This window comes from Microtus oregoni, unplaced genomic scaffold (genome assembly GCF_018167655.1).
Source record: "Microtus oregoni isolate MIOR12 unplaced genomic scaffold, Mior012 000000F_ref0000247, whole genome shotgun sequence".
NCBI lineage: Eukaryota > Metazoa > Chordata > Mammalia > Rodentia > Cricetidae > Microtus > Microtus oregoni.
In genome coordinates, this window is record NW_024543059.1 from 91,329,354 (window position 1) to 91,344,857 (window position 15,504).

A 15,504-nucleotide genomic window follows, 5' to 3' on the forward strand; every position below is an offset into this window, starting at 1 on the left:
AACTGTCAAGTGAAAGGTAAAATAACTACCCTTGCATATAAAATTGTCTTGATGAATCAAGAAAGATGACTCATTTATACAAAAGGATTAAGTGCCTTTACACAAAAGCAAAGTCACCTCTTGGTAATGAAATCAGAGATCAAGGCTCAGTTAATGTTAAATTAACGTGTTAAAATGTCTGGTGGTAGAAGGCTGAACTAACATTTTACTCTTTGAGTTATACCTCCTCTTAAAATATGCAATGCTATTTATAAAAGAGCCTGTTTCGGATGCCAATTTGTGGTGCAGGCTCTAGGTAACAATCTCCCAAGTTTAAGTTTTTGGATACCAAGGCAAAATCATTCCTATTAGAGCTGGCTACAGCAGGAGCAGGAGTAGCAGCTGACCTAGATAAAGGAGCAATTAAACAGATAAGCAAATGGGGATCTGCTTCGGTTAAATATTAGGGCAGCTGAGGCTTGCATTCCTACTGAAAGAAAAGATACATTAAGCCAAAGTTGTTTGTGCCAGCGATATTTGCACCCAAGGCTACTCTCTTTGTTTAATCTGGAAGATGGGGGGAAGCTGTATGCTATATTGACTGCTGTCAGGGCAGGAAGGGGACTAAAGGGCTTAGTCACACGTTACAACAAGCAAGATCATAAATGACCCTGAAGTCGGCAATCTGGGATTAGCCCTTCCTCCATGGCGGACTGGGAGAAGGAAATACCACCCTAGAATTGCATCAGCTCTGCAGTAACTTACTGAGAGTCTCATATAATGGTGCTTATACCTATTCATTACTATCACTGGAAAGTTTTGGCACAGACTTCAGAGCCTGTGTGAGTGGTAATCATCAAAGCTTCTATGGTGAACATGAAGGAGTCAAGTGGAGTTCAATGAAAGGGGTAGAACAGAATTCCTTTCCTGGCCTTTATTTATGCCCATGCAAATCCCCAGGCATTAAGATGCAAATTAACTTAACTACCCAACCTTCAACTGTGTTTCCAAGTTGCACACTTTGTCATATATATATATATGAAAACCATGCATATATATATATGCATGGTTTTCTTATACTTCAGATATACTTAAAGTAATAATCTGTCATGCTCATGTATTAATATGAATAGATTGCTTCATTCAAAAATGCACTGCATCTTTTTGCCAAGCAATTATTATTTCTAGGGTGAATAAAGACTCAATAGACTTGAAGGATAATAGAGCGTGAAATATAAAAGGTTTCTAATCCAAGAGAAGACAACATCTAAAAAACAAGGCTAACTTCCACAATCAAAGGATCTTTTCAAGCCTGGTGGTTAATGTTTAGCCACATACTGCATTGTTGGAAGTGCGTTTATATTGAAATTGTTCTATTGTGGGGAAAGTGATAACTTGATTTTCAGTGTTCTACCCTTGGACTTGGTACAAAGGGATGGATTCAAAAGATAAGAAACACATTCCCCACCTTTCCCTTCTACACCAAAGGCACATATAAGCTACAAGAAAAAGAGTGGCAGAGACAGCAATGATCCCAGGAGCGGAGTCCCAGTCTTCCACTACAATACAGCTCCCCATGTAATTGAGCTGAGGCCATGTATGTGTTTTTCACCAATGGCAGTGATTTTTTTTTTAAAAAAAAAATGTTTGTTTCCAGGACATGCTGGTAGACACACATGGAACTGGACAGTCACATGCTTAGTGGGCGACCTCCTCTGGAGGATGTACGAAATGCCAGGCAGCAGTGTATGTTCACTGAATTAAACTTTAAAACTACTAGAGACAGGGGATGGGGAGTAGGGATACCACCTATTACAGTACAGCCTAACCTTGGAAAACAAAATGAGCCCTACCCCCTCGGTTAATTAAAGTCAAATTCACATGACCATCTGGCGATCAAGAAGATGTTAATGATTGGCAAGGAAGCTGAACAGGAGAACTGAGAAAAAGAAGGGGCTGATTTTGGATTGCTAAGGAGGAAAGAGGGAATATTCCATCTAGAAGTAGCAATAAGAGCCAAATAAAAATTCTAACAATGGAATTGACTGGATCAGGAAGTAGGTTTACATGCAAGGAGCTTTTTTAGAAAACACCAGGTGTTGTGTGAGTTGGTTCATTTTCTTGCCTCTCGCTAACCTACACCAGGTGTACTGCCTGGTAATCAATGCTTAGGGCATAATTCTTTCCTTGCATAACTACCCAGAAAGGAAAGTAAAAGGTCTACTTAGTTTATTTCATTCTTAAAGTACAAGCCAATGAATCACAGAATGAGGATTTCTTATTATTAGCTATCCTTATTTACTTATTTCCTTTGCCTACCAAGCTCTTACCTCCACAAGCATGGAACCCAAACCTGCATAAACTTCCATACTGTTTCTAAGCCTAAGAAGACCCAGGAACCTGACTCATGCATCTGTCTATCTCTCAGGTGGCTTATCCATCCACATATCCACACACCAAGTCTTCCCTGAGGTCAAAGCATCAGCTGCATATGGTTGAGCCTAATTAGAGAGATCAGCCAGATGGCAATCATCATAAATATGATAAATGCCTTGATAAAGTTAATTATAAGATGCCCGGAAAACAGAGATAACTGGTAGACTAAGAAAAGCCAGGCATGCAGAGAACCAGAACGTCTTCCAAGTGGGGTAATAGCTGCGCTGAGTTTTCAAACTGAACAGAACGAGGAAGGAAAGATTAAAAGAGAAACAAAGCAGATATATGAGAAAAGTGGTTGAGGAACTATGACTAGACAGAGATCAAAGGTTGGTTGGGGAAGTTAAGGGATGGCCAAAAGAGGGGCAGAAAAACGATGCAGAACTAGGTGTGCTGTTGAGGGGAGCTTGGACAGTATTCTGTAGGAAATGGCAAGAACAGAAGTGAGTGAGTGATATAATAACAATGGATTCTGAAAGATGAGTTCAGAAAGTCTGTCTGAGGAATAAGATGAAACACAGAAGGCAGAACAGAATCAGTGAGGTTTCCATCTAAATCAACACTGCAGCAGCAGGTTCTCAGCAAGATAGGAGAAGAATGAAGAGCAGATGAGCAAGAAGGGCGACACACCAAATTACACCTGGGTTTGGGTGAGCATGTGGACAAAGACTTAAGAAAGCACGCATCGGGAAAGAAAAAGTAGCTTTTCCCTAGGTCCTGGAGGTTACTTAACGGCAACTGGCAGATGATATGTAAGCTGAAGATGGAGATGTCACACATTTCAGGACACATGTTATATGTAGATGGAGCCAAGACCAATCTTCGTTAGATGTGGGTTACAACTTAAGTGAGAGAAGTAAGTCTGATGGGTTACAACTTAAGTGAGAAAAATAAGTCCAATCTCTAAAGGCTGCCTATGGGATAATGGGGTGTGAGAGAGAGTCATCAAGGAAAATGGCTAACAGTTTCCCATAAGAAAGAGTGAGCGAGGCAAGGCCTGTGGTGAGATAGCCAGAGTGTGCAAGGATGTGGTCATGACAGCAAAGCAGGGCTTCTGGAGCCTTCCTTTGGACCCCGGTCTACTCTATTGTGGTGTGAACCAGTGCTTCCTCACCTCCACACTTCCTTCTGTGCATATGACCCGCTCAAGAGAAAACATCACGCTCTCCTTGCACAACTCTCCAAGGTTTATTACAATGTCACCATCCATATTTATCACGGCGCCCCGATCTACAAATGTACTCTGACACACACTAACCAGCCAGAATCTCCCTGGCTCTTGAGAACGTAGTTAGACGTAGCTAAGCTTTGCAACTAGAAACCTCTATAAAGTGAGAATGAGTCTCAATCCACGATTGATGTTATGTGGGAAAAAGATTACAAAAACATTTAAGTTGGCCTTAAATCAACACCGCTAACTCATTTTAAATTTGCCTGTTAGGGTAATCTTCCTCAAAGTCAAGCTCACCAAGCAGCACATTCCACTCCATACAAAATTCCCATTCCAGTAAACCATGTCTGTATCCCCAAATGTACCCTGTGCTTCCTCCTTCCTTCCCTGAGCCTGTGTAGCCCCCCGATACTGCAGAAGTCAGGGTCAATGCATTGCGGAGCACGCCATTTCCAACCAGTGAAATCTCAACGTGAAACATGGCGTGCGGGGATTTTCAGCTGACCAGGGAAGAGAGCATGAGAGCAGCTCCCGTAATAACGCAGCGCAGTATCTAGTCTACCACACTCACGGCCGACCTAGCAGCTCAGATTGACACTCTAGCCACAGCGGCTGCATAGACTAGTCCAAGGATGGGTAAGTTTGAAGACAGAGTGCAAGGTCTTCCGGTTTCTAGAGGGCACTTGGTGAGGAGCAGGGGAGAAAAGTGCTGATGCAGTGATCACACGGAGCCCCTTCATCCTGAAGATGAGGCCTCTGAATGACAAAGCCCGGTCTGAAGGAAAAGGGAAGCCGGCTATGCAGACCTTTCATTTCATACTCCTCATTAACTGGGAGAACTCAACGCCACCTGCTCACCTCTTCAAATTCTGAAGCAGGAAAGGACACAAAGAGAAGAGGGGAAAGTCGTGGATACGGAGAATGGGGAGACAATGGGTCAGTGGGAGGGTTCAGAGCAGTGTCAGAGACTCAGAAGCCCGAGGGCGTGTGCTCATGTAATAGAGTCAAAGTTAAGAAAGGGAACGAAACAAAAAACCTTTCCCCTGCTTTATGGTAAATTACGAAACAGAGTTTAAAGACTGCTGCTACCTTTTACTGGATGGTGTCTCTGTATCTCATTATCTGGAGCCTACCAGACGTTAGCATTCCTAATTTTCAGCTGCCCCACTTTCAACTGTTTATGAGCCTGTTTCCCTCGCTTTAAAATGAGGGGCCCTAGGTCAGAAAGCATCAAAGTACTAGCTCTAAGGGCTTATATGGGGAGGGCAGGTGCGGTCATTATGAACACCTGGCCCTCATCCAGTGATTTAGGACACTGGAATCTAAAACTACGGGTCATTTGCAAGCACCCTAGCCTATCATAGGCAAATAGTATGTTCACCGAAGAGGAAGACATGGAAGGGAGGAACAATAAAACAAGGTTTTGTTATATCAGGTTGATGGTGGGAGAATAGCAGTCATAATGTATACAATACTTCTGTTTATTCCACCTCTTTGTAAACTGTCCTGACCTTCAGGCTGATGAAAATGGTAACCTTAGCGGTTTCACTTCACCTCCTTCAGCGAGCAGCAGGAGCCCTCTGAGCTTACTGGCCACGGGAAGGGCTATTCTAAAAACTGAAGGCTTTCTGTAGGGTATGGCAGTACTCAGCACAATGGGGGTACTCAGTCAAGGTCAGGATCTTTGCTAGCAGGGCTGTCCCTGCCAGGCACAGAGGAGGGCACACGGGGCCCTCTGAAGATGTCTACGAAGGAGCAGCAGGACAGGGCTGTGATGTGATCGCAGCCCTCTAGTAGGTCTCACCTTTTCTACAACTGTTCCTTTTCTGAACTCAGCCCTGCCTGAAATAAGATATTTTCTGTTCCACTCTTCTTCACATTATCCAAAATAATTCAATGTCCACCTTCTCCTCTGGGAAAATGAAAGGTTGACATGGCTACCTTTTGAACTCAAGCTGTTAAAGTTCCTTTCTTGTGTTCAAAAACTCTTCCTGATTTTTGAAAGGTCTTATTGATAAAACACAGAGGAACTCAGGGGAAAAGGACAAAGAGAAAGGAGAAGAAAGAGAAGAATAAAGAGGCCAGAAAAGAAAGAGAAGGGAGACAGCCCAAGAGGAGCAGGGGGAGGCAAAGGCTATTGAATGCATAATTTGCAAAGGGCTCATACAACAGGCATACAGTGCTATTTTTAAAAACCAGCAGAGAATGTTTACATAAATCCAAAGGATATATGCTTTGTTTAATGTGGAAAATGATAATGTATTCAATTCATGAATTCTTGAATTAGTCTGTGTAATGTTTGCTTCTGGAACCAATAACGAAGCTGATATAAATATTTAAAAGAAAGAAAAAGTTTAAGAGCTCAAGATAGAAGAATATTTTCCTTTTCCTTTGTTTTCATTACCATTTGCATGGGCAGGATTCAAACAATTTGGTGATATATTTGGGGGCTGAGGTAAATGAAAGGGGGAGTCATGATACCATCCAAGTGTATCCTGAGGACCTCTACTTCCAAGCACATGTAAAAGTCAAATAGATATTAAATAATTTAAAACTAAGTCATGTAGAAAAGTCACACTGATATTAAACAATTTTCTAATTGTACTTATTAATGATATGTTCAAGAAGATATGTTCCAATAAACACATAGTAAGAATAAATTGGGCCTTAATTGTATCTAGCAAGTTTTATGTCCTCATTAAAAACAGAATCCCAACAATAAACATGACTTACCAATGGAATTAACTCGGCCACAATTGTCTACTCTTCCCAGACACTCTTTGTGTGCCCTTGCTCCACACTTAAAGCATAAATAGCCTTGATAAAATGTCCCCCTGCAAGGTAAAATTGGAGAATGGTGTATTAAAACGTGCTAAATGCTGCTCACGTAAAATTGTTAGTCCAAGGAATAGGAAGAAGGGGTCACCATGCTGTCCAAAGTACCGTCAGCATGGGGACAGAGGATCTCTATGAGCGTCTTGAGGAAACAGAACAGGTCAAAGGCCATCTACTGTGTCTCCAATGGGAAAGTAACGCCTCTACTTCAGAACACCTTTGAGAATAGGGCTAAAATGTCAGAAATACTTAGCAACTATCCCAGTTCATTTAGACTGGAAAACAGGCCTGAGAAAGCTTACCTCAGGAGCATCTGACAGACTTTGCAGGACGTCACCCGGGTGAACGTGTGCATCTTGAAGTCATGGAAATTGGAGTCTGCATAATCTGGCCGTATGTTAGATCTGTGGAATGGGAAGAGACACTCCCTAAACAAAGTTCCACAACAAAGTGGCAACCCAAGCATCAAAGAGCAAAGTTCACCAAAACTGCATCGAGAAGGGATGAAACTCGAGCTAGAAGGAGAGGCAGCCAGCGTGCACTGGCTTCCAAGCCCGAAGTCTGCTAGCCTCAGAACCTGTGTGGAAGCCCAGTTGTGTGGAGACCTGTGACACGGGAGACTACAACCTGACACAAGCCAGACCTGCAGGTCCTAGAGGTCTCCTCAGCATGCCACCTTGGTCAGCCTTCTGGGAACCAGAACCAGCTGGATATCCACGTTTGGTGCCAGTTTCTTGTCATTGCCATCTCATAAAATTATAACCTAGCTGTTGAGATGGAAGCTGAGGCGGAGTACAGTGTGTTTCCAGATCTCATCTCTAACAAAGAGCACAAACTATATGGGGGTCACCAGAAGAGAGTGAAGTCATCCCCACAGAGAAGGCTGACCATCCATGTATCAATCTGATCACGAAAACACTTCTCCCTTAAAAATATGCTTGCTTCACAGTCCAAATCAACCTGAATAAAATCACTTCGTGTTTGGAATTATACTTAGGGTGTATGTGCAGGCACCCAAACACTCTCCTTTACACCTCAAAGACATTTCAGTTGAACATTTAGCATATCCCGGGGATGGAGAAAACACTTGGCATTCGTTGCCTGCTTAACTGTCACGTTAGTCCTGAATGTCTGGCATGAATAACAGCACTGGCGCACAAACAAGGAAGCAATGGCTTCCCCTAAAGTGATAGAAATGGCAACTACAGAGCTTCTACCGAGGTATGTGCTCTCAGCCACTAAAGCCACAGCGACAGAAGAAAATCAGCAATATCTACATTCGAATTGCTAGGTCTTCGAGGCTTAATGGGTGTGTTGGAAACAATCGAATACAGACATTTCTAGAGAACTGCTTGCATTGTTTTTAATCTAGAAAAATAAAATAAGCCTTAGATGGATATGAATTAGTGGTACCTCTAGAAAGATAATCTCTTCGGAGACATTACACACAAACTGAGAGACTGGAAGGTATGTTTGAGATTCTGATGAGCTAGGAATTCCCCTTTTATAGAATACAGCATCTCTCAAGCTCCCAGAGTTGCAGCGTAATGAAGCATAGCACGGGCAGGCAGTCAGGCATCAATCTCTGAGGTACCAGGAGAAGCCTTATGAAAAAACATTCACCAAGGCAATTGGAGTAGCAGGCAGTGATGCAGAAGTGTCAGAGAGGTCAGCCTTCCCATCCATCTGCTGAATAGGAGCTGCTGAAAAGGAAATCAAATCTGAGGGCCATCTGGGTGTTCTCTGCTATGTGCTTCTGGTGACCTCGCTTTTTAGGAAAATGTTCCAGTGCATGACAAAAAGTATGGCTATTTCCACTTTGGGGTGTGTGTGTGTGTGTGTGTGTGTGTGTGTGTGTGGTGTGTTGCTGATTAGAAATCGCAGTGCCCTCCTTCACAGAAGGATCTAGAAACAAAACTCTCACACTGACTCCAGAAAGTCAGGCACCAAAAGCTGCATCAAAACCATCTTTACAGCTGAAAACAGCTGCTTCTTCATTTTTCTCGGAGCATCAACATGATTCAGTCATACATACATTATCAAATTTATTCTAAAGCAATGATTGCTCTAGAGTAAAAGAAATAACATTTCAAGTCCAGAGAACTTAAAAAATTCATCCACCTGGAGTTTTTAAATCTATTGGATAGGGAATTGTATAGACAGGTTCCCAAGCAACTAAGAACTTAACTTCATCTGTCTTCCTAGACATGGGTGGCATGCTTTTTCTTGAATTCACTCCAAACTCTACACAGTAAACATGCATGCATATAAATACACATGCATATAAATACACATGTGTATAAGGCACACATAAGAACATGTATGCATGTTTACCAGAGTTGTGTTTGAGATATTTTTACTTAAAACTTATCAACTAACTGGGAATCGGCTACCTCTTCAGAAGACAAAAAGCTGAAGGGAAAATTGCAAGCACACCATGGGTGGTTTTTTTTTTTTTAAAAAAAAAAATCTTATGATTTGAAAAAAAGTGAAAATATTGTTAACAGTGGTTGCCTTAAGGGAAATGAAATTTGAAAAGATAGAATAAAATGATAGGGTGAAACTGTGACTTTTTAAAAACTTAAGCTGAATATTATTTTTTCAAACTTTCAAATCAAACATTACAGAATAAACGTTAACTCTATGACCCTGGAACTGCTAGAGAGGCACTATTGAATATAAAAGCACAGACGAGGGTAGGAATTGGAAATGAGACCACCTGGGCTTAAATCCTCACTTGCAAATCGGAACAGAGTGAACGCAGGTGAGTTGGTGAGTATAGAAGAGGAATACTAATAGAACCCACTCAAAAGCAGAGTAATGTATAGAAAGTGCTTAGGACATCGCCTGAATCAGAGCTCGTGTTCAGTGTGGACTATCACTAAGGAAGCGATCATATCAAGTTCACCGGACAGTAGTGTGGTCAGGGTAATGCTTCCTAAGTGGTGAAGTTCCACTGTTTCACAATGAAACTCTCAGAGGATCTTTCTTCTCCTAAAACTTCCTACAAAGGAGGCTGTTATTCAGTCATATCCTTTGCACCACAAAGCCAAGTATACAAGTAATAGTAACTATTATAATTTTTGTTGTTACTGTTATTTATTAATGTTATTTGTGTCAAGGTTTCATGTAGCTCAAGTTGGTCTTGGATTTGCTATGAAGATGAAGATGATCTTGAACTTCTGATCTTCCTGTCACTTTTTAACTGGGTAACAGACACATGCAACTATGCCCAACATACATGATACTAGGGATCAAACCCAGGCTTCAATCACACTTGACAAGTAGCCTTCCAACTTAGATCTATGTCCAGTCTCGATAGAACTATTCAAATACAACAGGGACCAGGATTACTCAATAGAAGATGTGTATGTAAAACCCCAGAGGATTTGATGAAGTCAACCACATAGTCTACAGCCTATGAGCTTGTACGATCCAAATAAAGTGATCACTGATGAACTGGAAGAGTAGAATGGATTCAGAGAGGCAAGCCAAAAACCAGGATTGTGGGTTTGGAAAGACGCAAGGCAAGAATGGTCAAAACTGACATTTAACCTACACCTCTAATGCACACAGCATATTGCCAAGCTCCTCACTTGTCTTCCCACATTAACTTCTTACAGGAAATTTAAGCAGAATCACCCACTCACTTCACGTGTAGCTACTGAATACCTACCATAAAGGCTTGCTGTAAGGCTAAAAGAGAAGACAGGTCCTTCAGCCATAGCCTAGAAAGTGAAGTTGGAGACACAGATGAGCAGGGGGCAAGGGACGAGAAAAGATTTTGTGTGATAAATGGCATCCCATTTTGGTAATCCAAAAGGAAAAAGTCTCTGGCTACTCCATACAGAATTCCTCACAGTGAGACAAGAGAGGGCAGGGAAACCAGAGACGCTGCCAGTGCTCCACAGAATGGCACTGAGAAGGAACCAAGTTAGCTCAGTGATGCAGCTACAGATACTCTGCAACAGTAAGACCATTAACTTTAGGGAATTCGGACGCAATCTCACAGATTTCTGAAAAATATGTTCCCATTTTTTTCACTTTGCACTGGTTCCATTTTTAATAAATGCAAAGGCAATTAAGTGTGTGTTGAGAGAGGTGTATTCATCGTCCTCGGGCTGTTCACACCTCTTCTGAGGTAGTCTCTTCTTACCTAGCCCCAGCACAGATCCAAGCTGAGACCTGCTTGCCTCCCACCAGCCAAGACACCTTCCCAGATCTTCGTTCCCCCACCTTCTCCCTCGAGATCTTCAATGTAGCACATAAACCCATCCATACACCAATCTGACATGTCTGATCCATCCACTTCATCTTCCCACCTAGCAATTTCAGAATTACAATGTTTCCCTTTCCTTCATACTCTGTGTTCAGTTTTCTTCGCCATTCCAGTTTCTCCTTTCCTAAAACAATAACCAAAGTCTAAAGATTCATCCTTAAAGTTACTCCCTCAGACATTCAGCCTTCACTCTCTCCCTCTCTCTCTCTCTCTCTCTCTCTCTCTCTCTCTCACACACACACACACACACACACACACACACACAATTACCTCTATTTCTGTGCCAAATCCTAAGTAGACATATTAAATGATGATGATTGTGTTGGTGGTGCTGGTGGGGGTGGTGGTGGTAGTAATAGGTACACAGGGTATTAGTGCCAGTTACCAGTGGAGAGGGAGACTGCAATACTTAATTGCAAATATTATAGCCTCTACTATGTTTCTTGATACCCAATGGCAACTTATACAGACTTGTGAGGGGTTTGCCAACTGTGTAACTTTAAAAGACATCAGTGCACAACACTATGAGTTTATATTGCTGCTGTCTGCTATCTGACTGAGGACAAGACAGCCGGTGTCTCCTTTCTAACCTGCCTCTTCCTTAGTCAACAAACACTGAACCAGAAGAGTCCATTGCTAGGATTTACAAATGTTCTAAGCTGGGAAAAGTGCATATACTCTACCGTTGTCTGCATTTGTTTTCAGAAGTCTTCCCTTTGCCACAGATGTTGGAGACAAAAGCAAAACATAACAACTAAATACATTTAAGTGTCATACTTTGCGCTGGCTTATCTAGATCTCTTCTTTGTGAAAATGTCATATCCTCTTGTACAAAGTCTATAATTTCACGCACAAATAAATTTTAAATACTATAGTTACAAATATGGTAATTAAAAAGCAATGTTGTGGGTTGTGGAGATAGTTCATTGGATAATAGCATTTGTTGTCTAAGCATCAAGACCTAAATTCTGATCCCCAGACCCAGCCAAGAGCATCTCTAATGCCAACACTGATGGAAGGGAGGAGACAGGAATATGTGCTGGGGCTTGCTGGCCAGTCAGACTACCCAAACTTTAACAACTCCAGGTTCACTGAGAGACACTGACTCAAAGGAATAAAATAGAAAGTAATAGGGCAGGGCCTATGTGATGTCCTCCTCTGCTCATGCCCTTGTAAATGCACACGCACACACACTTACACATACACATGTCTGCATGCACACACACAACTTTATGTTTAAAATTAACATTTTTAACCATATTCTCTATTTTAACCATATTCTAACCATAAAATTCTCTATTTTAACCATAGACTTTAACTTGTAAACCACTGCAATATTAAAATAGAATTAAAACACAGAAAGCAAATACTAGCTAAAGGATGTCATATAAAAGAGCCGTGACCATTCAGTTACATAGGAAATAATATGATATTCAAAATAAGATAACATCTTATCTCCGGCCCTAATGGTATTTCATGTATTTAAATCTCTCCAGTGTAGGTAGCTTGACAATTATTCAAAATATATGAACTAATGACTCCATCCTAGTATACTTAAAGTGAGAGATAAAAGCAAATGTTGGTGATTCAAAAACCAAAACCCTGAATACAGTTGGCTTTGCCTACCCCTAGATATGTAAAATGTATGGGTAGGTATGGGTATATTTATTGTTCAAGTTCAGAAAAGTTACTTTCCAATTATTCTTTAAGAAGATATTGAACAATCATAATTATTCTGTTAAAATATTTTACTCTCAAAATAACAAGATGGATGTTTCTACTGGATCCTTCTATTAACCTTTACTTAACCTCGGCTACTTATGCAGCAATAAATTATTTTAAGTAATAATACTGAAACTAAGCTGTCTTCCAGAGGATGTTTTAAAAATTGTATTTTAGCTTCAGGATATTTATTTATATCTGTGACTCCTCAAAACTTTAAAAAAATGTGCATGCTAAAAACAATTCATCATATTAGTAATGAGCTAAAAAGTCTTGTTCATCTCAACAGATGCAAAAGAATAAATTAAACCAAATGTATCATACATAGGGCATGGAAGTACACATATGTAAGTACAGCAATCAGAAGGCTACGGCAAAAGGACCGGGAGACCAAGGGCAGCCTGGGCTACACAAAGACACCCTGCCCCCTAAAAGAGACAACAGTGAGAAGATCTTACATGCTTCTGATAAAAATGACAACAAACTAGATAGTTATTACAAATAGTTCTATAATGTGATAAGGGATATCAAAAAGAAAAGAGCCAGGAGCAATGATCCTAATTCTCATGAAGCTCAGGCACAGTTATCATAAGCTTAAGGTCAGCGTGGCCTACACAGCAAATACCAAGCAAATCAGAGCTATATAGCTATATTCTGTTTTCAAAAAGAGGAAAGGGAAAGAAAGAGCATACTCGATATAAAAAAACTACATACTACAATTATTATAAATTAAACAAAGTTCCTGAACTCATTATATCTCTCAATCTTTCTTTTCAAGAGTTAATCAATGCAATATGGTAAGGCAGATATGAAGGAAAGATGAGTACCCAAAATTCTCATTTGGAAATGGCATTATTGGGATGACTAGGGAAACTTAAGAAAAGAAACTAAAGACTAATGAAGCTAAGAAAAGGTAAAGATACCTTAAAATGGAATTTCATCTGGAGAAAGCAACATATAAGTGTTCAAAGACACCAGCTCAAAACGGAGTAAGACACACAGAATGTCTCCATTCACACTCCCTAAGAATCACAGATTTGAGGGTAGAGTGGAGCAGTGATAGTCTGCTCTACAGGATCAGCCAAAAGGAAAGTGAGTGTCCATTGCAAATCATCTCTAAAACAAAACGGGATGTTAGGAGTGTAAAGATAAAGATGCTGAGTAACATGAGTAACAGTAGTGTCTTCCATTAAGGCTAAAGGGAGATCAGGTGCAGGCAATCCACAAGGGCCAAAGAAGACCTCATGTTTACTGGGATAGGGACTGACACACAAGATCTCTCATTCCCCACACAGCCCTGATACAGAACACAGCAGTGAGCTGGCTGGACCATGGATCTGACTTGGTAAACTGCTTCTTATACTCTCAGAACCACCAACTAAACAGTAAAGAACATCAGAAGGGGCAAGAAAGATGGCTTAGTGGGTAAATGTCTGTTGCACAAACCTGAAAACTTGGGTTCAGTCCCTGGAACCCAAGGCAGAAGGAGAGCCCTGGCTGAAAGTTGCCCTCGGTGTGTCCACTATGGCATGTGCATGAGTGTGCACACACACGGGCACACGCACCATAATGGGTTTAGCTTTTAAAGATCAGAAGAGTTGACTCTGGTTGTCAAATCAGGGACAATTCTAAAATCTCCACTTATGAAGAAACATTCTTAATCTAAGGCTTAAAATGAGACTAATCATTTTACATCTCAAATGTATGTGATTTTTCTATAATACAAGCATACATACATACATACATAAACATAAAACACTCAGAATATCTTTAAACGTTGGTAATTCCTTTCTCTAACTGAAAATCTCCGAAATAAAATCTAAATATCTAAAAATGGCCTACTGTGAAACTGAAATTGAATCCCCTATGTCAGTAATAGATAATTACCAAAAATCTATCCACATGATCTCTCAGTAAACAATGCACAGCTCTTGCTTGTTTCTTTCACAATGCATTCCCTTAACAACATGGTAGACTAATTACGCAGCTGGTTATTCGCAAGGACAAAGAAAATGAAGAAAAAAGGAAAACAATCAGGTCCTTCAAAAAAATTAAAAATAACAGAGTTCAGAAGGAAGTTATTCCTAAGGATTGGTAAAAGGAAGGAAGGAAAGCAAAGCAAATGTGTGAATCGCAGGAAGTTTAATTTCTTATATTCCAAAGCACACAGTCTCTTCTCTAGGGAAATGAATAAAGATGTCCAAAATACCAATAAAAAAAGATAACGTTTGGCTCTGAAAAATAGTATTTTCCTATCTATTATTATATATTACATGGCTTCATTTCATTCAAAGCTGGTTTTGTAGTAATTTCAAATATACATCCATCACTGTGTTTCAGTGACATTTCAAGGAAATTATTGAATGAAATGTAAACTCAGTTAAGTCTATAATAAATTTACAGCGGAAATGTCAGATTATGGGTAATTTGGGTTATATTTCTTATAGACTTGAAATGAGGTTCTTTTTTGGCGTCCAACATGTTCTTTCTATTTTTACTTTCTTAATTAAACAATCAGATCTGCTGTTCCTGAGGTCAAAGGCCAACACTCAGGAGCTGGAGAAGGAAAAGAGACCCCATTTATCAGTACCCACTGTGTCATATTGTTACTCACAATTGATGAGGACAAACAAAAACAAACATGTCCATTTTGATAGATTCTACTGATAAAATGATGAAAATCACTTATATGTTAGATGCTGGTTCTGTTTTTATTTTTAACAAATATTGAGCAGAAAAATTAAAGACCTTATCAAGGTAGAGGGATATACATGAGGACATACCTAACCCCTGAAAAATGAATGGGAAAAAAGCTTTTCTTGTAATACACATTTTAAAACTTCTCTTTGCTAGCAATACAATCCGTTTGCTCGTATGGTAAACAAATGGAGGGTTTATTATGAGCCAGCCACTTTAGAACTCTGGGAATACAGCAGTGAATTTATTTATCTGACACCTATAATCACGGATTTACTGTTAAGCGAGGCTACACTGCTTTGTTTCAATTCTCCCAGTAAAATACATTGTCCATTTGCCTGTCAGTGAGTCGAGAGAGGAAAACACAGAGAGGCATCTCAGTGTT

General features: G+C 40.4%; 1 protein-coding gene across 2 annotated transcripts in view; it reads right to left on the minus strand.

Moving 5' to 3' along the window:
* Positions 1-15,504, minus strand: part of Vav3 (vav guanine nucleotide exchange factor 3) — a 314,833-nt gene that overhangs the window by 108,340 nt on the left and 190,989 nt on the right. For both annotated transcript variants that reach the window (XM_041655077.1, XM_041655076.1), the window contains exons 16-17: positions 6,724-6,825; positions 6,320-6,420 (exon numbers count right to left, since the gene is read on the minus strand). In XM_041655077.1, the coding sequence (XP_041511011.1) occupies positions 6,320-6,420; positions 6,724-6,825 (203 nt within the window). The remainder of the gene's footprint in view (positions 1-6,319; positions 6,421-6,723; positions 6,826-15,504) is intronic.